Source organism: Hoplias malabaricus, chromosome 15 (genome assembly GCF_029633855.1).
Source record: "Hoplias malabaricus isolate fHopMal1 chromosome 15, fHopMal1.hap1, whole genome shotgun sequence".
In the NCBI taxonomy this organism is placed as follows: Eukaryota; Metazoa; Chordata; class Actinopteri; order Characiformes; family Erythrinidae; genus Hoplias; species Hoplias malabaricus.
Window position 1 is genome coordinate 15,672,755 of NC_089814.1, and position 26,993 is coordinate 15,699,747.

The window sequence follows — 26,993 nt, forward strand, 5'->3', positions numbered from 1 at the left end:
TTCTAATCAGCCGTATCTTATACTCTATCACTCCCTGTTCTTTGTCTTCTCTTCACCTTCATTTCTCCTCTCTCTTTCATCCTATCTGTCTCTCTTCTCCTCTACTAATCCACAACCTTCTGCCCTCTGTCATGAACAGCAGAGAGACAAAAGACAGGCAGCTTTGCTAGCGCATACTGTCACTTGTACACTGACACACACACAGAATGAAGCATGCCGTCTTACAACTGGAATCACCCACTGATTCAAATGCCTAACAACTAAACAACCATTTTAGAAATGTCAGTAACAGCCTTTTTACAACTACACCTCCTTTCAGATCCATAAAGTTGGAGTGTTTTTCTCATAGTGGAGAATTAGAAACTCAAGGTGTGATACTTGATTTACATTTAATTCTCAAAGATTAAGGTTTTAATACTCTTTAACTTATGCCTTGCCCGTTTTGGTGGTCTATTATGTCTAAATGAAAAGTTTTAATTTCTTAGAAACTCTTTTTTTCTGTTGTTTCCTTTTACTAACCTCTTCTTTACGCAAGAAGACATTATTAATTTCCTCAGAAACTTAACAATGTTAATAATTGAGTGAATTTCACCACACACAGAGATAATCTGTGCACCTTAAATAAAAAGTGTGGCTGTGTAAGTGCAAGTCAGTGTAAATAACCCTTTACAGACAGCCCCTCTGAGCCAGAATTGCATAATTGTAATATCAGGTGTCCAGAATTGCTCAGAGACATTTAGGCTATGTTGTAAACTGACTGTGGAGTTACCGTAAGTATGAGGGGAAACTGCTTGGTTCTGCTCATGAACCTTGACTGACGGTGGTAAATCCTGCCTCGTCACGCATGTGTGCTTTTAGCCTTCACCAGAAGAAAATAGCTCAGTTAAAAGCTCTTTTTAAAAACGATTACAGCTTAGTAAAATCACCTGGACATCGAAACTTCTCATGTTGCTGCAGACAGAGAGAGAGCTAAGCTTAAATCATTACTGCTGTGACATGCTCCTGCAATGCACAATTTCACAGCCCTGTAGGGGGCAGTGTGTAATGTATGATGGAGCTCAGACAGCAAGCAGAACTTGATCATACAATCCGAAAGAGAAGGAGAGAGATAGGAACAGAGAGAGGGAGTCTGTAGGAAGAAAATGTGTATCAATGTTGCAGAAGTTCCACTATCCAGGGACGTAAGCCAAATGGAGATTCTTTTCAAAGATAACCAAGCTGAAAGCTTAATTAAGTGCTTAGACTGCACACACTCATTACCAATAAGCCCTTATTCACACTTCAGTGTTTATGTCGTGGTAGATTAATTAATAATATAGTGTAATGGAACAAGGAAAACCATTTTTTTCTTATTCAGATGCACATTCAAAACCCAAGGTAGGGCTAAACACTTCATTTTTATATCTAAAATGATACTTTCAAAAAGAGCTGCAATATCAGTGTCATCTTACAGTATTCAAATTAAAGTTTTTGAATTTAGAAAATCAATCTAAAATTAGCCATGAGCTCTTTTCCTGCATGAACTCCAGAAAGTGTTAGGTCCAGATATTTTCTGGGTTCGTCTTTCCTCACATGTAGAGTACAGCTAGAGATTTTCTGTGTCTGATGTCCTTTCACCAAGGAAAATGTTCTGCTTGGTTAAGGATTGGTGCGACACCTGTGCAGGACGCACAATATGAGTTCACTATAAATTCTTTGGATCGTTGCTGGCTCTATTTACACATGGGCTAACTCAGACCTTCCAGGAAATTTGCAGAAGGGGCTGGCAGGATCAAATCTGGGTAATGCCCAGTAAAAAAATGATTCAGACATTTACGCTTGCGCACACAGCTCCTCTGTGTCCGGATGTGTTGTGGGTTTACGCGTATATCTTTGGTGAATCAAAGGCCAGGAGCTTAGTGAAGTGAAAACAGCAGCATTTTAATCACAATCGCTATTAGATCTTCCATTTACCATAAGGTTTTCTGGCAATGTAATTATTACATAATTTTGTCAGTGATTTTAATCGCATCTGGATCCACCAGGTCAGGCAGATTTACAAACTTCACACTCCCAGGTTCATAAAAATTCCAGCAGCATTTACCAACTGAAAATGAGCCAAAAACTGTTAAATGAGTTCAGTGAGAATTTGTGTGAATATTGTCATATAATAATCATCAAATACCAAGTTTTTTCAGGTGCTGTTTACTGTGAGCACTCCAAACACTCTCAGTTATAAAGAGATTACTTACCTGTATAAACATCACAGATGCCCTATTGTAAAATTCTAATACCCCTCCCAGGTAAATCAAATCCTGAATGCTCTCCGAAAGCTCATCTGTACACTACATAAAGAAAAGAAAGTAAAACAAACAAACAAAACCTAAACGAGGAAAGGCCAGTCTCAGCACGGTTACACTAACGCTAGCACTGCCTGCTTTATAACTCTGAGTGTCGCTTCAGTGCACTTAGCCCGGCTAATCACATCTGGGGGAAATCTTCGACAAACTCATTTTAAGCCCTTGCAATAAGCATGAATTATTAAGAGGAAATGTGTTAGATGAGAAATTCATGAGAAGGCACATAACACTTTATGTAATCTCAATATATAATTCACTTCTTCAAGGAGATGTATAATATTACATACTAAGTGAGATAGAGAGGGAGGGCAGGAGAAAGAGAGAATGAGAGACAGAGAGAAAGACACAATGATTGTAGATGAATTCCCTTGTTTCATCTGAGTAAGTCCATTTACTTAGCTCACCAGTGAGGCAGCTGGAATGAGAAGTAGGCTTGTCCATATGGACTCAGGGTACAGGGAACATGGCACAAAACGTGTTGCACTCCATGCGCTTTCACTCTGTTCTCGGATTCTGTTTCACAGCCAGCTAAACACTGATCCTTCGCTGCTTTTCTTAACCATGTGTTTTACAGCCCATTTGATGGCAACACGTACACTATTCCTAATGCATCTGTTTCTATTCAAATAGTGTGAAAGACGCTCGTAGCTTACTATGGTTCCACAAAGTGTGATATGTAAATTGTAAATATGTGAATTATTGTGAAGAAGACGTGGTTGACAGTTATGCTTCATATGAAAGGAACACAGGCAATATATTTAGCAGAAAGTTAAAACTATGTCCACAAAATCCTGTCCCAATATGTAGTTAGCAATTCATTCATTTTTGGCATTTTGGAACGAATATTCAATGAAGCATGCATATAGAGAAAAAGATGGAAAAATATCCTTCTGTAATAGTTCTGCTAGGCTGCTAATTTCTTGGATGAGCTAGTGATGAGCACGTTTTCTGTGCTGCAATGTGGAGTGAGGAGTCAGGTTTGATTGATTGTGTAGAGGCTAAGCACTGGAGATGTCTAAGGAGACAGAGGTGACCTAGCAATAAGTGACTCAGACTGTACTGTGAGTCGGACAGATGGATAAGAAATCTAACACGTGTATCTTGTGTATCTTAACAATTAGAACAAAAATGTCAGAAATTGCTTTTTTTTCCTTTCAGCTAAAACCTTCAAAGATTCATCAATTACAAAGCCATAAAAACATTTTAAAAACTGGGACAAAAATGCAGTTCCATTAACACAAACGTAGAATTTATTTATTTACTTATTTTTACAGTACATTACAATTTTGGAGACAGAGTTTGTCCTGAAAGTGATTTTATGACATTTTTCAGTGAAAGATATTAGCTATATATTTAGGACTAATACAGCTGAATGTGTCATATACTCACACCCAGCATTTACGTCACCTTGCCTTAGAGCAGAGGGACTACATTCCGTTCCATGTGACTATCAACATGGTCACTGAAGCTTAAAGAGCAAAGAGGCTCAGAAAGTGTGTGGAAATACTGTAAATAATTTGACAGTCATGGCCTAAGCCACGGCCTATTGGTCGGAGGAGCGAGATAGGGACTGGAAGGTTGCCGGTTCGATCCCCATGAACAGGACCAACATCCATCCTTAAAACATGGCTGTTTTAAGCCAGGGTGGGTGCTTGCCGCTCCGAGTGTGTGTGATATCACTGCCCCCAGTGCATGAGTGGGTGTGGGTGTTCACTGCTCCCAATGGGTTAACTCACAATGACACATTTCAATGTTTTTCCTGATTTTCACACTAAATGCTGCATTTTGAAAAGTATACTGATCTTTATCCAAGTACTGCTTGCTAGGCTGCATCCTGAATTCACACCAGTCCTGGCACATTAGCACCGTGTATGCGTGAAGCACAAGCAACTGTGCGTCCAATCCACACTCCCTCTAACTCGGCACCATCACACAACCACCTTAGGTGGGAATATTAACTCATTTTGCTCTCTCTCATTCCTCTTCTTCTCTTGTAATGAAACATTAAACAGCTGGTTTAAAACGTAAAAAGACAAACAGCTCAAGATTTGTTGATGAGGACAAATTCACAATTACACAGTCAGTGATTTTAATGTCAGGCGTAGGATAGTACTCCAAATACTATGCCATCAAAATCATCACATATACAGTTGTGAAAAAGTACTCCATCTCTCAATGCTGTTCAAATAAAACTCAAATGTCCATATGTTTAAAACTGTTCAAAAATGTGGTGTCCTAACTTTTTCCACATGACTGTATGTACATTAGGATTTCTAAACATATAAAGCTGTAGGTGTGAATTGGCTTCATCTAAACAGAGTATCAAGTGGATGACTAAAAACTAATCATTCAGACACTTACAGAAAAACATCAATTTGTATTCAAAGCTTGCAATATTATGTTTCTGCCAGCTGTACTTATAATTTAGATCTTTTCCGAAGTAGCTCTGCTTTGATGCAGCTGCACACACTCTTGACATTCTCTCACGTGGAGCTGCATGGGATCCAACCAAATGAAGAAGTTCTAAACATTCTGGGCCTTTTACAACTACTTGTTTGGAAGTGTTAAAAAAGGCTGTTTTTATTTTATCTAAGAAACATAAGATTTGTGTCTTAAGAAATTTATACTGTATTTGTTTCTGTATAATGTTGCTGCCTTAAGAAAATCTGTATCTCTGAAATAACCTGACAGTAGAAGGGAAAAAAAATAATACAATGTAAAAAATAAATAAAATAAATAATTAACTTATGTAATAAGTTATACAAAAGGCAGATATTTTATTTTAATAGAGAATAAATGTGAGTTCATTCTGTGATTTGGAGGGTAGAAAGATGCTGATTCAAATGGCTAGAAGAGGCAAACACCCACACACATGACCTTATGTCATGGCTCCATGTGGTTCCTAGACAGCCTCCCAGAAACCTTTAACCCCACATCTCACACCGAAGTCAGCCACCAGGAGCACGACCACAAATGCACGTAACTGCTACAATCAATAATCACAGGCCACTAAATTATTCATGAACCATTTTCGCTTGGTATATACTGGCAGACATGAGCCATGTAGAGAAGCCAGGCTGTTCCCCACAGGCAATAGTCCAGCAAGCAACAAACGGCTAAATCTAAGGGCTTTGAAGTGCAACTACAAAGCATGGAAGAGCCAGGGGCCAGAGCGCGGGCCACAGCCAGACGGGCTCACAAAGTGTAGAGCGGCCCAGAGGAGAAGAAACCCTTAGCTTCCGACATAACATGGGGGACACCTTTTAAAAAGTTTTTAACAAATGAACATGTTTACTTTGCTGACTTGCAATAACGTAAATATCTATTTTGATTTCATTATTTATGTTAATTATTAACTGTCTTTGGAATAACGAGGACTGAATAAAGGAGGACTGGCATTCTCCAGACCACCCTCAAGAAAAAGACTAGAAGTAATTTCAAGTAACTGCTCAATATTCAGTTTTTTATACTTCCTCAACACAACTCTCCCACATTTGAGTCTTAGTGCGGAAGTTTTGTTCTGAGGTAGTTTTTACTTGCACCTCGGCTTCCTCACCTGGAGCCAGGACCCAGAATTCTGTGAAGGTACTTGGTAAAAACATTAGCAATCTATTTGTTGCACCACATCTACTTACGTAAACAAGTTTTTACCTTGAGCTTAGTAGCTACCAAATGGTTACATGCATCCCTACATTCTCAGAAGTTACTTGAAGGTACTAGACTGCTATAAGGTGGTACACCACATACACTTGGAGTGATTAGTAAAAATGAAGCCTAACTTTAATTGCTATATTAATATTGTACACATATTACATAAATGAAAGTCGTGTCAATTACTTCGGTGTTAAGATTCAAAGATTTGTTTTGTATGCACTGTGGAACATCTTCATTCATTCATTATCTGTAACCCTTACCCAGTTCAGGGTCGCAGTGGGTGCAGAGCCTACCTGGAATCATTGGGCACAAGGCAGGAATACACCCTGGAGGGGGCACCAGTCCTTCACAGGGCAACACAGACACACGCACACATTCACACCTACGGACACTTTTTGAGTCGTCAATCCACCTACCAACATGTGTTTTTGGACTGTGGGAGGAACTGGAGCACCCGGAGGAAACCCACGCAGACACGGGGAGAACACACCAACTCCTCACAGAAAGTCACCTGGAGCGGGAATCAAACCCACAACCTCCAGGACCCTGGAGCTGTGTGACTGCGACACTACCTGCTGCACCACTGTGCCGCCCTGTGGAACATCTTGAACTACACAAATATATATGACCCAAACATATGTTGTACTTGTAATTTAAAAAAAAAAGAAAAAAGAAAAAAAAAAAAGAAAAAAAAAGTTGATGTGCTTGTTTGTTGTTCATTGAGTTAATTCACAACAGAAAGTTTGGGCTTGTTACTTTCTAAGTCTGTTAATACAATAATGCCCAAGCTTTTGATCAAAGGATGATGATAAATGTGGGTAAATGATATAAAAGTACTAATAATGGAAGCTGTTAAAATGATGTATGAAACACCTGTAACTTCATTTTGTCTCTCTAAATCCCCCCCAGGCACTGCTGCTGCCTCCACGTGCTCTTCTAAGGAAAACAGCTATTGGAGTGTGTCTCCAAGGGATGAACACATACACACATACACGCACACACCCCTCTACAGTACATCATCCAGCCTGATGCAACTCAGCTCCACTTCACAGCAATATCTCACTGACCTTACAGAAGCCTCACTCTCACAGGTGATCATCCCCCAACCAAACACTTCTTCTGTCACTAGCTACACACACCCTTAGAGAGAGTGTGGAAGTGTGAAGGTGTTAGGGACATAGAAGAAAAAAGCAAGCAAGATCACAGTTATGATTACTCAATTTAACTTCAATATTCAAACTATCACAAAAAAACCTTCTATTATCTTTGGCACAAATTGCATAATTTGTATTAACTCTATCACTTTAGCCATTTAATTCAACTTTATACTTAAAAGTCGTTACATTAAATGTAACCATAACATTAAAATACATTTTCTCTTGTAAAATGACCATTTTGGAGTTACATATTTTTTGACAAAACTGTAAAAATAGAGAACATTATTTACATTTTTTAATTTTAATTTAAAATCTCCTGCTTTTTGTTAAAACTCTACTAATTCAAAAGGGATGGTCCTAGAAAACGGATCTCTCTCTCTCTACCCCACACACATATTTAAGGTGAAAATGCTGTTTTCAGTCTTGCTGATCACCATGTGTGTGCCTCTGATGTGTGTTTGATTTTGAAGTTCACAGGTTTGGCCAGTTGTGTTGGTGTGAATACAAATCACAGGCTACAGTGCTGCTGCAGCAGAGACCCCCAAGGACTCACTCTATCTGATTGCATCAGCTCTCTTTCTCTCTCTCTCACTCTCACACACACACAACTGCAGTGTGGTCCCTGCTGTCTTTACCATTGACCTGAAGGTCTCTTGCGAACATAACCTCCACCCCCACCCCCACCATTAAGAGATGCAGCATGTATATGTATATCTGTGGTGAACCGTGACTATTAAAGGCCTTCAGTTCAGGCCTTAAAGGTCAATGAGGAAAAAAACACCTCTGCAATAATACTAACTTCTGCTAGCTCTCCAAGGTGGTATATCAGGGAAAGTCAGTGACATACACTGGACATTCAAAAGGTACACATTTAAAAATGATGGTTCTACAAGGGTTCTTCATTAGAGGAAACTGTTCTATATAGAACCCTGAACACTTAATGAACCTTTAGCTTGTTTAAAGGGTTCTTTGCTTCATCAAGGGGTTTTTAAATTGATGGAGATTGTGCTATAGATTGATCTTTCCTTTAACAAAGAACCCTTGTAGAACCATCATTTTTAAGCATGTATGTAATCAAATCTTGTATCTCATTAAGCAACTTTATGGTTACATTGTAAATTCAAATATGAAAGTGGGTGTTTTATGAGCGTATCCCTTTTGTTTTGACGTGATATTATGCTCATGCAATGGTACCTACCTTTAACATATGCCACATATACTGTATATCTGAACGGTAAATTAGATTTTGTTTTTTGTTTTTTTCAGATTTAAAATCTAGCTTTTTCTAAAAATCCCTTTACCAAATGTAGACAGTTTCACATCTATTAACCTTATTCTCATCTGAATTTACTACCCAGAAATATATGGAAACTCGAAGGCCGACACACACCCACTGTGTCAGTTTAAGGATGGATCAGCTCGATGTCACAGTGTTTGTCAGAGCACAACAGTTACTCTCCCGTGACACATACACATACAAATCTCGTCCCTGTCCACCTGCTTGCTGCTGTCCTGCCTGGCGGCACCAGAGCAATCACTGGAACGACAGTTTTTGACACCTTGGCTTCCAGTAAAAACGGCAGGGCTCCAGTGACTTAAGCCCCACACCTCATATTATCACTCTGTGCCTCTCTATCGTAGCATCAGAGCAACCTTCCTTCACTCATACACACACACACACACAATTTACACAGACAATTGGCATGAAGAGGAGAAAAAAGTGAAACATTGTGTGTTTGTGTGTATGTGTGTGTAGTAAAGTGTCATGTGCTTGAGCTGGAGGCGAGTGGGGATGGAGTGTGTCAGCAGTGAGGCAGGCACAGAGACAGTGCTGTGGGTTAGAGATTGTCTGGCGTGTGTTTTATCTCACAGAGACAGAGAATCTGCAGCATCTCCATGTGTGTGTGTCTGTAACAGAGAAAGTTTGTGCCTGATCCTAATGGCAGGAGGAGGACATGGTGAGGCAGACACAGAGGTCAGTCTGTTACAGCAGCATGCAGAAGGATGTAGCAGTGTGTGTGCGCACACATGTGTACATATGATCTACAGTCCTGAAGGTATCCTACTATTGAGATTGAACTGATGCATCCTCTGGTCAAAACATCACAACCAAATCCATCATTTTACAGGGTTACCCCTTATACTGCTGAAACATTTCTGACAGGTTGAGGCCTTGGACTTGACAAGACCTCCATGGTATCTGGCACAAATTTGTTGGCTGCAGATCTTTTAATTCTTGGGACATTCGGTCTCCATGGATGGGATTTGTTCTTGCAGAACATCCCGCAGATCTTAGAAATTTGAAGGCCAAGTCTTTGTCCTGATTATCAAGCCATTCCTGAATAATTTTTGCTGAGTTGCAGGGTGCATTATCCTGCTGAAGAGGCCAGTAAAGTTAGGGAATCCTCTAATCATTAAGATTTGTGTGTAACAATGTTTAGGTTGTTTTTACATGTCAATGTAAAATCCACATGAATGACAGGACCCAAGAATTCCCAACAGAACATAACACAGAGCACCACTCTGCTGCTCCTGGCTTGCCTTTTCCCTCACAGCACATCCTTTCCTCACATTTTCCCCCGGTGCCATCTATTCCCCTGGTAAACAACACACATGCAACTGGCAGTCCACATGATGTAAAAGAAAACTTGATTCACAAAATCAGGCCACCTTCTTGCATTGCTCCATTGTCCAGTTCTGATGCTCACATGCCCAATATAATTGTTTGCAGTGGTGGACAAGGGTGATCATGTGCCCGCTGATCAGTCTGTGGTTACAGAGCCCTATTAGCAGCGAGCTGTGATGCTCTTTGTGATCTGATCCCTTTCGATCAGACCCAGCATTAACAACTTCATTATGGGACTGGCCCAGACAGGATTGCCTTTGTTGCCCACATGCATCGGTGAGCCTTGAGTACAGTGACCCTGTTGCCATTTTATCAATGGTCTTTCTTTAGGCCACATTGATATTCTGATGCATTATTCTAAACATGACAGTTTGGCCCTTTTCAAAGTTGTGTCAGCTACCCGAGGCTGGACACCCTGATCTCTGGGTGGACAGGATGGTCCCCCTCTGTATCCATGGTGTTAGATAGCACCGGCATCTCTCAGCTGATGTTACAGATCTGAACAGTTAGCTGTATGTGTTCACTTCCACCTACCCAATGCTGGTGGCACTGTGTGCAATTCTGAGAGATTCACTGACAGCCCGGAATAGAGCATGACCAATAACCAATAAAAATTCCACAAAAACTGAAGATAAACACAATTTAAAATGTGAATTAAATCAAAACGGCCATTTCCTCTTACCTTCTTAGTAGTATAGTATCTGTAATGCTTTTGGCAAGTTATACATATACTAGATATGGGCTTGTCATAACTATATTTTCAACTTTGAGGTCAGTGTAATGACCTTGTATCATCTAAATACCTGATGTAAGCATCTTTTACTTATAGCAAAATGAAGAATACTCCTCCTCCTTCTCACATCTCCAGTTGGTGAGTCTACAGTCATTGCCAGCATCTCCTAATGCCACGATCAATTCAATATCACCCTGGTCCAAATCTCTTGCTTTATCTGATTTCATATCCAACCTAACAGCCCAGTAATCTCTGCAGATGGCAAGGCATACTAAACCAAAGTAAACAAGTGCACATGGATCCTTTCTGTGTGTAAAGAGTAAATGAGTGGTGGGACACTTTAGCTCACAGATACCGATCATTTATCTCTGCTCTTTCATCCTTTTTCACCAATTAGCCAAGATTAGTCACAGTGGCCTTCCTGCTGCCAGAGCCCAGTGCAGCCCCTCACGCCCTGATCCCTGCTCCACACCGCATCAGGACTGCAACGCCTTGTCTCCTAGCAACTTGCATCCAGCTCCATCAGGCTACAGAGGATGCTTCTGCTGAGGCTTTGCTGCTAAAATGCCAGAGGAATGACAAAAAACACGGTCTTAAATGAAAAATGTATGAGGAGGAGACTGAGGAGGAATCTTCAATGTGTGGTTAGAGTTTCTTGATTTAAGAGTTACTTTTGAAATGTCAAAGTCTGGTTTTGGGAGCTGTACCACTTATTACCCTGTAGTAATATGCAAAAAGAAAAATAATGATGAGTAGAGTAAGGACTTGGCAAAAAAATAAATATTACCTTTTTGAAGCCAAGCAAAACACAATTGAATATTGTTGTGCTCAGCGGTGCTAAACCACATACAATAACACATTTTATTTTCACTCTTTCTTCCAACATGCTTCCTAGATGCGGAAAAATATTTAATTCAATCAAACAGTGTATTGACTTCAGATAATACCCTCCTACCTCACAGCAGAGAGAAGAAAAAAAAAACAGCAATGACTTTGTACTCTGCACTTTATTGTGTTGGTACAGTGCAATGCCAGGAGAAGGAGAGGGAGAAAGAGAGAGAGAGAGAGAGAGAGAGAGAGAGAGCATAGAAAACAGCTCAGGTTCTCAGTGAGAGAACAGAGAGAAAAACAATGGAGACAGACAGAAAAAGAAATAAAGTGGGATGTTGGAAAGAGTAAGATGAAGAGAAAGAGGATGAGATGGATAGAAAGTTGGTGAAAGAGAGGAAGAGAAACAGTATGATGAGAGGTGAGCGTTTGAGAGAGAAATGGAGGGAGTGAAAGAGACAAAGACTAAAACAGTGTGTAAGAGCAAGAGAGTGATAATGAGAAAGTGAAAAGAAGAAAAGTCAGGATGATAGAGACATAAAAGTACAAAAAAGAGAACAGAGATGGGGAAAAATCAACTGTGTTTCTGAGAGAGAGAGAGAGAGAGAGAGAGAGTGAGAGAGAGAGGTGTGGTGTGAGGAACATGTTCAGTGAGCTGTGGTCCAAGCCTCACTGCCTGAACACGCTCCTAAAGGTACTGCAGGAGTTCACACCATGCTTCACACACCACTGCACAAGCACATACAGCTCAGTGAGCTCCTACAATAAAACAACAGGCTGTACACACTGTGTGTTTTTATGTGTGTGTGTGTATAAATGTGTGACTACACATCCAAAGTATTCAGGATTTGTACCTCAGGCTATACATCTCAAATTCAAATGATAAATGTTTTACTGTAATGGCCATTCACCCAGAAACTGGAAAAAGTTGTTTGTTTTGCTGCAGGTGTGTGGAAGACGCCTGATGATATTTAAAGGGAAATTTCAAACATTTTTTCCAAAAACTAAGATCCCAACATGCCATTCTAGGAAGGAACTGACCAACTCAGAAGTGTGCCCTGTGATGGTGATAGGAACAGTTTACAGTTGTCTGTAAATGCTCTGTGACGGTGTTAGTGAAAGTAAATTGTTGCTTTTATACTTGACGTTCGAGACACTTTAATGACAGATAGAAATGAAGGTTATGAAAAAAAAACCACAAAATGTGAACACTGCTGTTGGTACATTTCACTACTATGAAACATTTCAAAACAAACTACTTCGAATAACTTGAAGTGACTGAACTACAGTGTGACTCGCTACTTGACATCAAATGAATAAGGAGCCATCTTGCTGCTTTACATTGTAAGTTCTAAGTACTTGAAGGATATACCACTTAACACATACTCGGCAAAGACAGTATGCTTCTCTGTGCATGAAGCTTGTTCCACTGTGATTGCAGCACAACAATAAATCACATCAGCGTTTTATCCAAGGCTCTTTGAAGCTCTCAGTTCTCAGGACAAAATGTCAGTCCTGCAAGTGAGTCACAAGTGTTTTCTTAAATGCGAGAGTGCAAAATAAACACTGACCACCACAAACAGTAGCTAAATTCCTTACTGGTAATATAACTTACTCATTAGCGATTATATACTGAGGTGCAGCAACTGTCAAACTGAAATATATACGCTTAACCACAGCAAATCTGCTGGACTGGCATTATTCCATCCTAATTCACCAAGTACAGGTAATGCTGTATGCTAAAGCGGTCAGTATTAAGTGGGAGTGAATTATGGGCTAGGTATCAAATGAGATGTGCATCGTGAGTGCATAAAAGAGGACTAATTGAAACTGTAGAGGTAGAAAGAGTCGTATTTCACTCTGGAGCTCTGGTTCAGCTCAAGGTCAACAAAACTGTGGAATTATTCACATCAGGCTCTTCTGCTGTGCTCCAATCAGAATTCCTTCAATACATTCACTAAATCTTTTATAGGGAAGGACTCTACCAATACAATTTGCACTTTCTTTTCCACAGCCACTGCACATAGGCAGGTGAACACATGTGAAATTACAAAATGGCTTGAACTGGGCTATTTCATAAGAACTGCCTCAAATAACTTGTGTCAGTCTAATAACAAAGAAGGGACATGTGCACCTACACAACATAGAAACCAGCACGAGCCACTGTCAGAAATACGGCAACTGGTTGCAGTGAAGGATATGAATAGGCCACTTTAAAAAATCTGTAGTGAAATAGATATCTTCCTATATGATGATAAACATATTTGGAAACTCTGAGCAGCTAAACATTGCTGTTACAAACCTGTGAATCACTATGTTTCGAACACTATGAATGAAGATGTTACCACTTGGCTTCACACAGGAGAAACACCATCAAAACATAAAGCAGTAAGCCCCTAGAGGAGCAGGATATATCTGAGCACATAGTGAACTTCTGGCACTTAAAAAAAACACACAAATAAACAAAACAACAATTAAACAAACAAAAAGCATGCTCTCAACTTAAAACTGACTATGCACTACACAGTTTTTAGTCGCAGACCATGAACTTTGGAAGTTCACTATTTGAATGAGCAAAGACTACAAATTGGTGATAATATTAAACATGGTTAATTTTGAGCTGAACATCAAAATGGGAAAAAAAAATCAACGATCAAGATGACAGGAGTGCGCTGCAACTCTAGAACTGTATTCTGACTTCGCTAGTATGAAATCCCTGGAAAATTTGTTTGGTGCAAGACTGGCATTAGGTGCATTGGAGGATCCTTCTTTCCTCCTCCTTGTCAGTGTCCTCGTCAGTGTTGTAATCCTGCCCCTTAATTATTAGTCTCAGGTGTCCTTGTGTGTATTTAAGTCCCTTTCTCTCACTTCCTCTTGTCGGGTATTTCACCTTTGTAGTGTTTCGTATCCAGTTGTTTCATTTCTAATGTCATAGTCGTATCGCTCCCTTCAGTCTGTCCGTTCCTCGCTTCGTTTCCTCTGTCGTTGTTTTGTTTCTCTGTGATCATTGAGTCTCAAGTGTGTCTGTTTCTGCTTTTCCTCGCTTTGGTTTTTGCTCAAGTATCTGTCTCTGTTTCGTTATATTTTGTGAATAAAAGTAACTGTGTTTTAGCGTGTGCGTCCCTCTCCGTCAGTCCGCCCTCCCTGATCCTGACACTTTACCTCTGTTTCCTAGGTATCAGCATTGTGGTGTCTAGGTCCAGATTACAGTATATTTTGGACTATTTTGGAAATCAAGCACTTCTGTAAATCACTCTTGATTAGTGTCTGCCAAACACCATAAATGTAAACACAGAACGCAAGTACAGGCTCTAATCTGCAGTTACTATGCAATTAAACTCTGCAATCTGATTATGCAATTAAGTACTACAGCAACAATAAACAGCAAGGGCCAGCTGTGTAGCAAAGGTCCACTGGTCAAAACTTACCTATAAAGTAGGAGAGCAACACAGCCAGAAGCACAGCAGCAGCAATGGCGGAGACAGCGGCACACTTCCAACTGCAGTACTTGGAGGGCTTCTTTAGCTTGAATGAGCTCCTGGAGAAGGTGTTCCTGGGAAGGAGACGTGGCGGCGGAGAATAGACAGTGCCCCCGGTGAGCGGGTAACCAGGAGAGGAGCTGCTAAAGAGTGGAGTGCTCCCTGACGGCGTCTTAAACAGAAAGTGTCTGCAAAAAAAGAGGAGACAGAAACCTATCAAAAAAATTCTCTGGCAAAATGCAGCACTCAATAATTAAATGTATGTATCACACATTCAAGCCGAGCCAGCAGTATGGAAACGTGCGACGATTAAGCCTTAATGATTGTTAGCAGACTAAGATTCAGTGAAGTCAGGCATCCACTGTTCTACTGAGAGACTATGCATTAAATGGATTTGTTAAATGGTCTATTTAGAGGAGCAAATTGCATCCTCAGGGCTTTAGTGAACAGTAAACCAACTATTATCTAAATAGCCTCTCTCATTTGCAGCACTTGTGTTCTTGCACCATACAACTAAATCTCCAGGTCTTAGACTCCCTGAGTACACTGCACCACTGAACAAACTTAAATTAATTGCTTTCAAGTTTTCTGGTCTAAAGAAATCCACCCCACAAATACCAAGCTTGGCTGTCACTATAAGTTGCATCAGGAATCAATTAAAATATGTTGGCTAAATTAATGAATAACCCAAACAGCAACCATTGCATTTAAGAGACAAAATATGTTTAAATACATATTTAAAATAGCACAAATACAACTGGTGTTCTCCCGGTGTCTGCATGGGTTTCCTCTGGGTGCTCCGGTTTCCTCCCACAGTCCAAAAACACACGCTGGTAGGTGGATTGGCGACTCAAAAAGTGTCTTTAGGTGTGAGTGTGTGAGTGAATGTGTGTGTGTGTCTGTGTTGCCTTGTGAAGGACTGGCGCCCCCTCCAGGGTGTATTTCCACCTTGCGCTCAATGATTCCAGGTAGGCTCTAGACCCACCGCAACCCTGAACTGGATAAGCGCTTACAGATAATGAATGAATGAATAAGTACAACTGCATTTTTAAAAATCCATCATGTGGCAAAAAAATAAATTAATTAAATTTAAATAGTGGTGCAGCAGGTAGTGTCGCAGTCGCACAGCTCCAGGGTCCTGGGGTTGTGGGTTCGAGACCCGCTCTGGGTGACTGTGTGTGAGGAGTTTTTCCCATTTCCACATGGGTTTCCACTGGGTGCTTTGGTTTCCTTCTACGCTACAAAAACACACATTATTAGGTGGACTGGCGCCCCCTCCAGGGTGTGTTCCTGCCTTGCACCCGGTGAGTCCGGGTAGGCACTGAACCCACCGCGACCCTGAACTGGATAAACGCTTACAGACAATGAATGAATGAATGAATGATGAGTCTTGGGTGTGATGCTGTTTCTTATTTAATATAAGTTTTATCATCATATAACTTGAAAATGGTCATTGTCAGTTCATTAGTAAGGTCAATTTCAAAATGTAATTAAAAAATATCTTACTGAAACATTTCCACAACTATCACACTTTAGTGTGTGTCACGATTTAGTAGTGGAATGTGGGCAACTCCTACACATTTCCAATTCAGCGGTCAACATACTGCATTGATTTTGCACTGAGAGCCCAGTGTTGAACCAAGCTCAGCAGGGGACGGTGTTACATGGCTCTGAGCGTGCTCAGTATGGACCCACCAAATCCTCTGCAGTCCAAAGCAAACACTGAGTGTGTCAGCCCATGGCCACAAGGCTGAAGCTACACAGAGACAATGCATAGGGACACAAGAGCATGACTGCCATGCAATCATTGGTCTGTGAGGTGATGCCAATACGGTGTGCTTGCACCAGGCTTGGTTGCCGTGGTAAAGAGAAGAGTGAGGGGCGAGAGGTGGCAAGAGGTGGGTGGAGAATCGTGTGTGTGTGTGTGTGTTATGTGTGAGTGGAGGGCAGATGGAAGAGGGATGAAAGTGGAAGAGAGTTGACCAGGCAGCTTTGATGAGCGCTAGGCCTGGCTCAGGCTCGGCTCCAGTGTTAAAGCAGCCTCAGATCTTTTTCCATCATTGCTGCTCCGGGAAGGAAGTCCAGTCTGACCCCACCTGGCCTGTGCCTGGACACCCTGCTGAGCCTCCAACTGCTCCTCTCAGCCACCTCCAGACCCACAGCTAGAGCCTGCCATGGCAGCCAGTTTCAGCAGTGTTGTGCATTAGCCTACTGTTAATGCTACACCTTCACCACAGAGCTGAACCTGTTCTGCCTTTGCCCTGGACTGAATAAAGCTTGTTTGTCCTAAAACAATGGCCACATTACCAACATTTTACATGCTAAGTTGCCTTCAATACAAAGAGGAAAAAAATCATTACAGGCAGCTTACACATATGCAATATTTACAGTAATTCACTGTATTTGTATAACAATACAACAAAATTATGTCTCACCAGTGCCTTCCCAACAGCAACTCAGGCCTAGTAAACTCCAGCATCACTGTCTCAACTTCTTGGGTTTATATTGTCATGTCTGCAAGTGACTCAAATCTGTCTTGATATAAAATTAATTATCAAATGTATTGATGTATTTATTTATTTTTTGTAAACCACACCAAAGCACTTGCAATTCCCAATCATAAAAAAAAAAAAAAACTTTTAATCAAAAAACTTTTTTGATTAACTGATTAAATATGAGTACAGCATATGAGTAAACTTATTAGCTATAACATTAAAATGATCTTATTTCTAAACTTACTGTGTATTTTATCAGCTCCACTGACTATATAGGTTCCCTTTGTAGCTATTCAATAAAAAAAATTGTAGCTAATCAGTTGTTGTATATACTCTGTTAGTCCCTTCCTCACCATTCTTTAATGGTCAGGGCCTCTGAGCAGCCACCAAAGAGTAAGTATTATTTGTGTGATTGATCATTTGTAGTGGTGTGTTAGTGTGTGCTGTGCTAGTATAAGTGGATCAGACGGAGCTGTGCCTTGGTGGCACTGTCCTGTGTCCACTGATGAGGGAGTATGAGGAACACAAAACAGTGTGTAGCAACCAATGAGCTACTGTCTCTGACTTTACATCTACAAGGTGGACAAAGAAAGTAGGTGTCTAACACAATGGATAGTGAAGCTCCAGCAACATTTCTGTCTGGGATCCACTCATACCAGTACAACACACTCTACCATAATATCAATGTCATTGCAGTGCTGAGAATGATCAACCCCACAAATCACACCTGTTCTGTGGTGGTCCTGACCATTGTAGAACACAATGAAAGCGGGGTAACCAAGTGTGCAAAGCAACAGGTAGAGTGCTGTCTGTAATTACAGAATTACAAAGTGAAGATATATGATAAATGGAGCTGATAAAATTGACAGCGTATAAACAAAGTAGTAATTTAAATGCTAAATTAAAACAGGAGAGAGACTATTGTAAATGCTTATTTTAAGCTGCAAAGATTGAATGTGCCAAGAGTTGAAAATCCTCCTATATATTCTATGGTGTACATTGTAGGACATTCTCAGAAAGCAGTGTCAGCTCTCACAAATCAGACAAAACAGCTTTAGGTTTCAGTAAATATACATGAGAAAATCATGTCTCCCCTTCATCAGGTGAAACAAACCCTTTTAAGTGTCCTCAGACAAAATGGTTTCAGAGAATAAGGCTGACAAATCTGTCAAGTGGTGGGTGAGAAATCTGTCAAGTGGGTAGTAATACATTCCACTCTGTATCACTACAGTGTTTTACCATGTAAATATATATTACATTATAATTAATTACAATTTATATTATGTAATTATATTATGGCCTAATTCAACTTAAATATCAGACCATTTTCATTGCGGTCGCATGGCCACAAACAGGATACACTTTATAAAAAACACCTTTTTTCCCCTCACTTTGCAACTTCAAACTTGAGAAGGAACACCACTCCCAACACTGTATTCACCTACATCTGAAACATGTTGCCCTTGGTAAGAGCATTTGCAAAATGCCATAAATGTAATTGTTACATAAATATGACTATAGAATTAACAAGTAAAAAACCACAGAGGGACCTACTGATCTAACTCATTCTTCTTAATACTGGAATCTCATACTATTGAATTAAAACAGTCTCTGCTCCCTGTGGCATGACAAAAAATGTACTGGGTAGTCAAAAAACACTAAAGAAAATCCTTCAAAGGTGAACTGCAGTGAAGCCAGAAAGTGAGAGTGTACAAGTGTTTATTATGTGTCTGAGTGTGTGAGTTGGACCTGACGAAGTAGAGTGGATGAGGGCACTCAAGTGGGGAGAGAGAAAATCCTTCCATCCTATGCCCTGTTGATTCTTTGTGTGAGTATTTTCAAGTGTGTGTATTTAATTCTTGACATTAGTCAATATATTGAAAATGATGAAAGGATTCTGTTCATTTCTTAGCTACAATCCTTCACAAATTAAATGTTTTGAAGGTTTTTTGTAGGTTCATGTGTTGCTAAGACCATTATTAATTCAAATACCACAACAGACACATACTACAATTCTGATTGATATGTTAAATGTCTCTGTATATCACATATTAATCATTTTCAGAAAATAATGAATGAAAGTTTACAGCAGTAAACAGTTACCTGTTTAAATAAAAAACATAAAAAACAGAAGTGAAGAACAGCAACACATTCCAAGCAGTTCCTACACAGAATCTTCTGCTTTTTTTGTTTTGTGTGTGTTATTTTGACAAAGAAAGGTAGGAACTATATGAACTACAAATAAACTAATAAGTTAATTCGAGTCATAGTCTGGGACCTTTAATTCATGTGAACAAATTTGATGGTAATATAAATTGTTTCCAATACATTCCTTTACCTTGTATTTGACAGCCTTGTATAACGATGATATGTAGCCTAGTATTCTGATAACAGCTGCAAAATACTCAGAAAAACACATTTGCACACAGCTAGAAAGCTAATAGTGCTTGTAGATTAACACCATAACCAATTTATTCAAAATCAAAAATATATTTCCTAATGTTAAGCTAGAGATTTCACTAGTTTGAAAATATGTTTTCAGATATGATTATTTGGGACAGTTAAGTGTTGTATAGAGGTGAACCATATCTCATATTTTATTTAAACGATTTTTTATTAACACCACTTTGTTAAAAATGGTACTCATGGGCTCCAAGCACACTGTTATAAATGACACAAGTTTGAAATAATGGTTTCACTAGTTTAGCTAGTTTAAATGCTTTAGGTTCATTGTGAGAATGTCTTTATTAAAAAAGAACAGGAAACTTCCAAAGGACACATTAAAAGCAAAGTTAATTACATGTCATTAATCCATTAACACTGAAACAGTATTACTGTAGCAATATATATTACATTTGCTGTATTAAATTATAGAATGACGATGCATCGTTCAAAACTTAGCCTTTATGTTGGATGATGCATTGTCATTCTGATTTAATACAGTAAATGTAATACATATCTCTGACAGTAGTACTACAGTCTCGTTGAGAAATGCCTGTTCCATTTTGTTGAATTCTGTGTTTTGACCTGTGATCCCACCCACTGACCAATCCTCTGTACTGTTTCCACACCCCAGGTTGCCAGGTATGAAACACAGTAGCGGAAAAAGAAACAACATGCTACAGCCATGGAAGCGAGAACACAAACAGAGATGTTACATTCTACTGGACCTAAAAAGCCTTGGCATACTTCTTAAAATTGGTGATGTATTTGAAAGATGAAGACAGCTTAGAACCCAGCAGATGCAGAGTTGGATAATTCTTTCCTGAACAGATAAGCAAGTAATTTCCGAAAAACTATAAAAGTACAGCCTCTTCAGTGTTTTGAAATTGGGACTGCATTACTCATTTTAAACACTAATAGTGATTGCTCCTTTAAGCTATAAATTTGAACCACCTTTTCATATCAGTGCTGAGAACTCCATATAAAACTACATATACTGCATATATATCGTCGCTGTTCAATCAAAAACATGTATTTTCATATGTGTGAATTTTTAGTTTACTGCATCATTTGAACACAGGAGCTATCTTTACTCTGTGTTGATGTCATACATTTCATGATGAATGGACCCATAGAAATGCTCTAAAATTACTTGGAATAAAACCTTTTTGCACTGAGTTCCATTGAAAGTTATGGGTTTTTCCTTCTCGTATAAAGTTATTTTTTCGGGAAATATGTGTTTTTATTGGACAGCTACGATATACGATTTTAGAACAGTATTGTTTCTACACTGTTGAGACCTTTAGAAAAACACAAAGTTCATGCTATCTCTGTATACAAGTAAAAACTGCAGTATCTGAAGACAGGAATTCCAAAACTTCACCTGATTTTCAAGAATTTTCATGTGTATAAAAATCTAAGTAGCAATCCGACTTCTTTACTGTACACAGCTGAAGAAAGCTAACATGTTTTTGGCTTTGATGCTTTGGCTTTATAACATTCAGAGAAACAGTGTCTCTAGTAAACACAAGGGGAAAGTTTAAACAATATCTTCCTCCAAGCCGAAATCTTATGGCAATGCTGTGGCAGGACAACCGGAGGGACAAGTGAATGTGACAGACAGAACAGAAAAGACAGTTGAAAGTGGTAGGTGAACTAAGGGGCCAATAAAGGTATTACAGTAGAGACAAAATCACATAGTGACCTGTGGTCTATAGAATAGTGAGCTCAGGTTCTAATAGTTCTCTAACACATGCATGCACCCGGGGATTAATGACCAAGTAGTCGGTGTCAGTCAAGGCTAAGGACATTGCCATCACCCTTCAGGCAGCATAATCCTTCAGCACCAGACAGCCACTAATTGCAACATGGCAAGCAGGCGGTAAATGAATTGATTACGCTATCATATTTTATTCATTGCTACACTGTTGACATTGCTATTTTACCACAAGCTTCTAAACAGCTGAAAATAAACAGTGGCATACAAGACCCAAAGCACTGCTGTAAAAATAAACTGGTAAAAAAAAAAAAATTACAGCAGCGCCCATATCAATAGACTGCTAAGATCAACTTGGGAACATTTTAAAATCACAGAGGGGAAGCTACATTATAAGACCCTGTGCATCAAAGTGAAGTTCATTAAGCTAAAATGTGCATTCTCTTCTGAACTACTCAGTCCCCTTGGCCACTTCCTTAACAAGCACTCCACTTTCATGCAAACAACATCTTCCAACAATCTCCATGACTCTTTAAGCCAACCACCCGCCCCCCCACCCAACCTCATTTAAACTTTTTTGCTTGTTTTTAATTGCAACAAATTGTTTCTGTTTTCTTGCGCTCCGGGTAGCGAATGAACCGCAGCATGCCAATCAGAGGATACTCGTAGCCCCACTGAGACATCTCACCAAACAACCGCAGTCACCAGCCAGCACAAACAGAGCAAAACACCACAAACTAACAACAGCAAGGAAAAGCCGTGAAAATCTCGCTTCCACTGTAAACACCTTTCCTTTCCTCCTATGGGAAGCAGAGAAAGGGCCAAAGCAATTAACAAGTAAACAAGAGATTTAACAGATAACGCACAAAAACACAAACCCAAACAGCTCCAAAGCTTTATTAGTAATCTGTGAGGGGCTGTGGTTAAAACTGTTGACCTACTTCTGTACCTTTATACAATAAATAAACAAATACATTTAAAAAATGCTGCTTATGGTTAAAAGAGTAACGAATGTGTTAACCAAAAATAAAATAAACGTATACAATAAGTTTATATCTGCCATCACTAAACACTGTAGTAGATAATGACTACCTAAACAAAACAGATAAAAATGCCAATATTTACAAAACAGACACACATTTTGCGACTTCTTATTATTAAAAAAAATAAGTAAAATAAATTAATATCCCATTGCCCTAAGATTAAAAAAAGATAGTAGAAAGTAGAAAGAAAATAATAAAATTAGAAAAGCTGTTTGTTCCCTTTACTTTCTGGTGCTGATTTACATGGGAGACTATTTCATGATTCCTACGAAGGATATGAGTCAGTGATTTGTAAATGTGCTTCATGCCAAACATTGAGAGAAGGTGCAACCTTCTGAAAACTTCTTTATTACAGGTCTGAGGATACTTGAAATACGACAACCCACTCAGAATGCAGAATATTCAGCTGTACCAACTACCACCACCAGGCATTTACAACAGGAGCGGATGGAACAGGCTCAACAGCACGCTAATATTATTTGCAAACAGCTTCTGGGGGGAAAAAAAATCATTCAGTTCTGCCAAGCTTACAGCCAAATGTGCCCTGTATTATAGAATCATGTCTGAAAATAATTTGTGCAACACTGATCGATAACATAGACAGATGCATTAGGGATAAGACACACTTATACATTGTGTAAATTTTAATATCACAATTTAGATGTAATCTTCTATTAGTTGTAATCTTCCTATTATTCAAATAAATTACTGAAAAAGTCCACCAAACAAAAAAATCCCATCAACTGTGTCCTGTGGACAGGGTCCTGTGTCCACTGATGAACTGATGTCGCTTATTTTACATCTAAAAGCTGGACCAATGAGGCAGGTGTGTCTAAGAATTGACACAGTGTTTAAAAACTCAAGTTGCTATGCTGTGTCTGATCCACTCGTACCAGCACAACACACATTAACACCACCATTGTCAGTGTCACTGCAGCGCTGAGAATGATTCACCTTCCAAATCATAGCTGCTAGGGTTAAGAAAGTATGCAGAGAAATAGATGGACTATGGTGTGTAATTGTAGAACTACAAACTCTCTCTTTATCTATCCATATATATCCTCCGTGGAATGATGTCAATGAATGATGGATGTGGACACCTGTAGTTTAAAAAAAAAAAACAGGAAAAAAATCATAAATATGGCATGTCAACTGTATATCCCCAGCTCTTCATTGGCACTGGCAGTTAAGTATGTGTAAGAGCAGTAAGAATTCCATTTAAGCAGATGTGCACGCACAACATGCCTCCACACTATACAGCCTGGGAGCTAAAGTGACTACACTGCACCCACTGAGAGATAACAGGCAGCTCACTGAGTCTCATTAGAAAATCTTTAAATTACACAATGAGTCCTAAATACTGCCAGCACAATGGCTTCTAAACATGGTGTATAAATGCATATATGCTCAAAATAAACTGCTAAGATTTGTCATACAGTACACTATGAATCCCTTGCAAGACAACATCGCAAATGCACTTAAGTCAAGCTTGTTCATTAATGCTTTGCTCTTGACGACTAACAGTGATAACATCTAAACACTGGCCAGGGTACTGAAGAAGGCACTAGAGTTTCTCTCCTTTCCTCCTCCACAAACCTATTCCAGCAGTCACATTCCATTTGAAGGATGAGAGAGAAGTACAGTAGTGCGCTTCTAAAGTCCAGAGAGGGAAAAAGAGGTGGTGTGGGAGTGAATAGAAAATAAAATGAAAGAGAAAGAAAAGAGAGGCAGAGCTGATTCAAAAAACAGAGAAGGAAATAAATAGAGCGCAGAGGAAAACATATAACTAAGAAAAGGAATAAAAAAGGGAGGGAAAGAGACAGAGGAAAAAAGCAGGAAATGAAGGGGAGGGGTGGGGGTGTAAGATGGTGATTGCATGACAAAGCAAAGTTAGTGTGAAAAAAGCATGAAAGTAAAAGTAAAATAGAAGAGAGGGAGGGAAACAAGGCAGCAACACAAGTCCTCGCCCTGTCACTAATGGGGCTGCTCTCTCTCATGTCCCTCACTGAGAGCAGTTCAGTGTATTTAGCTTCAGCTCAGAGGCACTGCAGGAACTTTAGCCTCAACAAACCCCCTCTAATTGGGTTGCCTCTCCCTTAGCCCCCCGCTTCTTCCTGGATAAATATAGAGCCAGAGGAAGTGGCGGCTCCAGGCCCTGAATCTGAGGATATGGAGCAGGAAAAAATTCCCAAAGCTGGGGATGCTCTCACTCTACACTCAGACACTGGGCTATTAAGGTATGCACTCATTTGGGTGCTGAGAGAGAGAGAGAGAGATATGGAGTGTTTGAGGCTGAGTGACGTCCCTGAGGAGTGAAGGTGGAAAAGAACAATGCTCTTTTTCACCTTTTTGAGTCGGGGGAATTTCATATGCACAGGGAGACAGACATGAGACAGAAAATCTGTATTTTTAAAGTATAATAAAAATAGGGAAACAGAAATAATATAAGGGCTTGCTCCTTGTACCTTACCATAGCTTTACTGTAGGTAAATACAGTAGGATTGGTCCAAAGAATTGAACACCACTGATATTATGTTTGTAGTAGTCTCAAAGACCATGAGTTAATAACATTAACAGAAATGAAGAATGCTCATATATTTTTTTTATTTAATAATTACATTTTTCCATGGTTTGTTTGTAGTTTCTGCAAGTTTTCTTCCCAGTACTTAAGCAGTGAGGGTGAAAGCTAGCCAATAATTGCTCATTAGTATGTAAAGATACTTCATGGCAAAAGGGCCCTACTTTGAGGAATCAAAAACAGTAGTTTGGTATTATTAGTTTATACAATGTTTTGCTAAATGTTTATATGAGTAGACGTCTCTAAGCCAAGGACTATAGAAAACATAGACAACACATCACCTTTCAAAAGTGAAGCCAGCACTGGTACTGGCTGGTGGTAGTAATGTGCAGCTCTGCCTATCCCCGTATGTTTTCTATGGCAAAGCAGCCCATTTTTAATCAATTTTTTTTCTCCCCTAAACTGTCACTCCATCTCCAATGTCTTATTCTAGTAGTTAGTTTTTCTTGTGCTAATATTGGCACATTTGTTTTTCCTAGAAATCTGTTTTTAAAATGTTATTAATCCATGGAAGGCGGGGTTACACTAAGGAATTAAGTAATTAACCTCCATGGCTGGTATCACACTGTCTGCAGCACCACTCCAGCCACCACCCCTTTTGTTTTTCTCCCCCTACAGACCTGCCTTACTTATAAATTAGTTGTAATGGAGTTGTCAGTTAATCATACTATTATTTGTCAACATTTATAACTGTAAAATTTTGGCATTTTGACAGGTCATGTCATATTGTGCAAGAGAGCCTGTACCATTCTGATGCACATCTTGCCGAACAGTGTGTGTAGTACTCACTAGAACTTCCCACCTTAAAAAGTGCAATGACATTCTGGCACATACAGGACTTTGCATTTCACTTTAATTTGGAGCAGAAATGACTGTGGTCTCAGGAGAATTAGCCATTCAACCTTAAGTGGTGAAACAACTGTTTCGTTTCACCTTAAACGGAGATTATATTACACAGTGGCCCTAACAGAATTAACTGTTAAACTTATAAAATGATACATTAAAGTTGCAGCATATAAAAATCCAACATTGCAGCCTGAGACCCTCTGGGACTCATAGGAGCACTGTGAGGAAGAGGTGGGTCTCCCCAAATGAAGTGTGTCTGCACAGTCTCTGGTTTCAAACTTGACAACATGGCAGGTTTTGGCTTCATTCCTACATAACAGACAGGAATGGAAGCATGCCGTCCATGTCCACACAGTGTTTGGTCCAAACATTTGAATGGCACTATATTTTATTGTGTCTGTGTGTCTCTGGTTGCACATGTATCCATTTCTCCCCACAGCACTATGAAAGACAACAATTCACAAGTGCGGTCAGAAGTCACCCTTTCTGCCCATGGTGAAACACTGCCTCATACTTTTGAAGGCTGCACCAAATTGCCTTGGTAAACACCCAGTTGTATTAATGGACAAAACCACTCTAAGAACTGCTGCTCTTGCACTTTATGCTAGACAGGGCCATCTGACAGACAAAGCAATACAGAAGTAGAAGGTGAGGAGGTCAAGTCCGTATGCCCTAACAGAAGCCAGTCTAATCTGCTTGCCGAGTGCAGGACTTTAAAATGCTGAAATACTGTCAGAAAATGCTGTTTAACACTGGAATGGAAAAAAATGTAGAAAAAAAAATAATAAAAAAAATACAACATACTGATTTGGATAAAAATTGAATGAACTGAATGAGTTGCATGTGACTTTGCTTTTTTATTCGTTTGTGTAACTGTCAGGTTTAAGTTTCCAGTTTTACATTTGATGAAATCCTTTTTTTTAGTTTAATAAATAAATAAATAAATAGAGTAATATATGTTTAAGTCTTATGCCATTGGAAGTATGTGTGGACGTTTTACATATTTGGTAACATAACTGTGTTGTGTATTTCTATGTGCAATATATAAGAGGAGTC

General features: G+C 39.5%; 1 protein-coding gene across 1 annotated transcript in view; it reads right to left on the reverse strand.

Annotated features, from left to right (window-relative positions):
• tenm2b (teneurin transmembrane protein 2b) overlaps window positions 1-26,993 on the reverse strand; it is a 101,787-nt gene that overhangs the window by 44,380 nt on the left and 30,414 nt on the right. Inside the window, exon 4 of the mRNA XM_066646730.1 lies at window positions 14,766-15,004. Within this exon, the coding sequence (XP_066502827.1) occupies window positions 14,766-15,004 (239 nt within the window). The remainder of the gene's footprint in view (window positions 1-14,765; window positions 15,005-26,993) is intronic.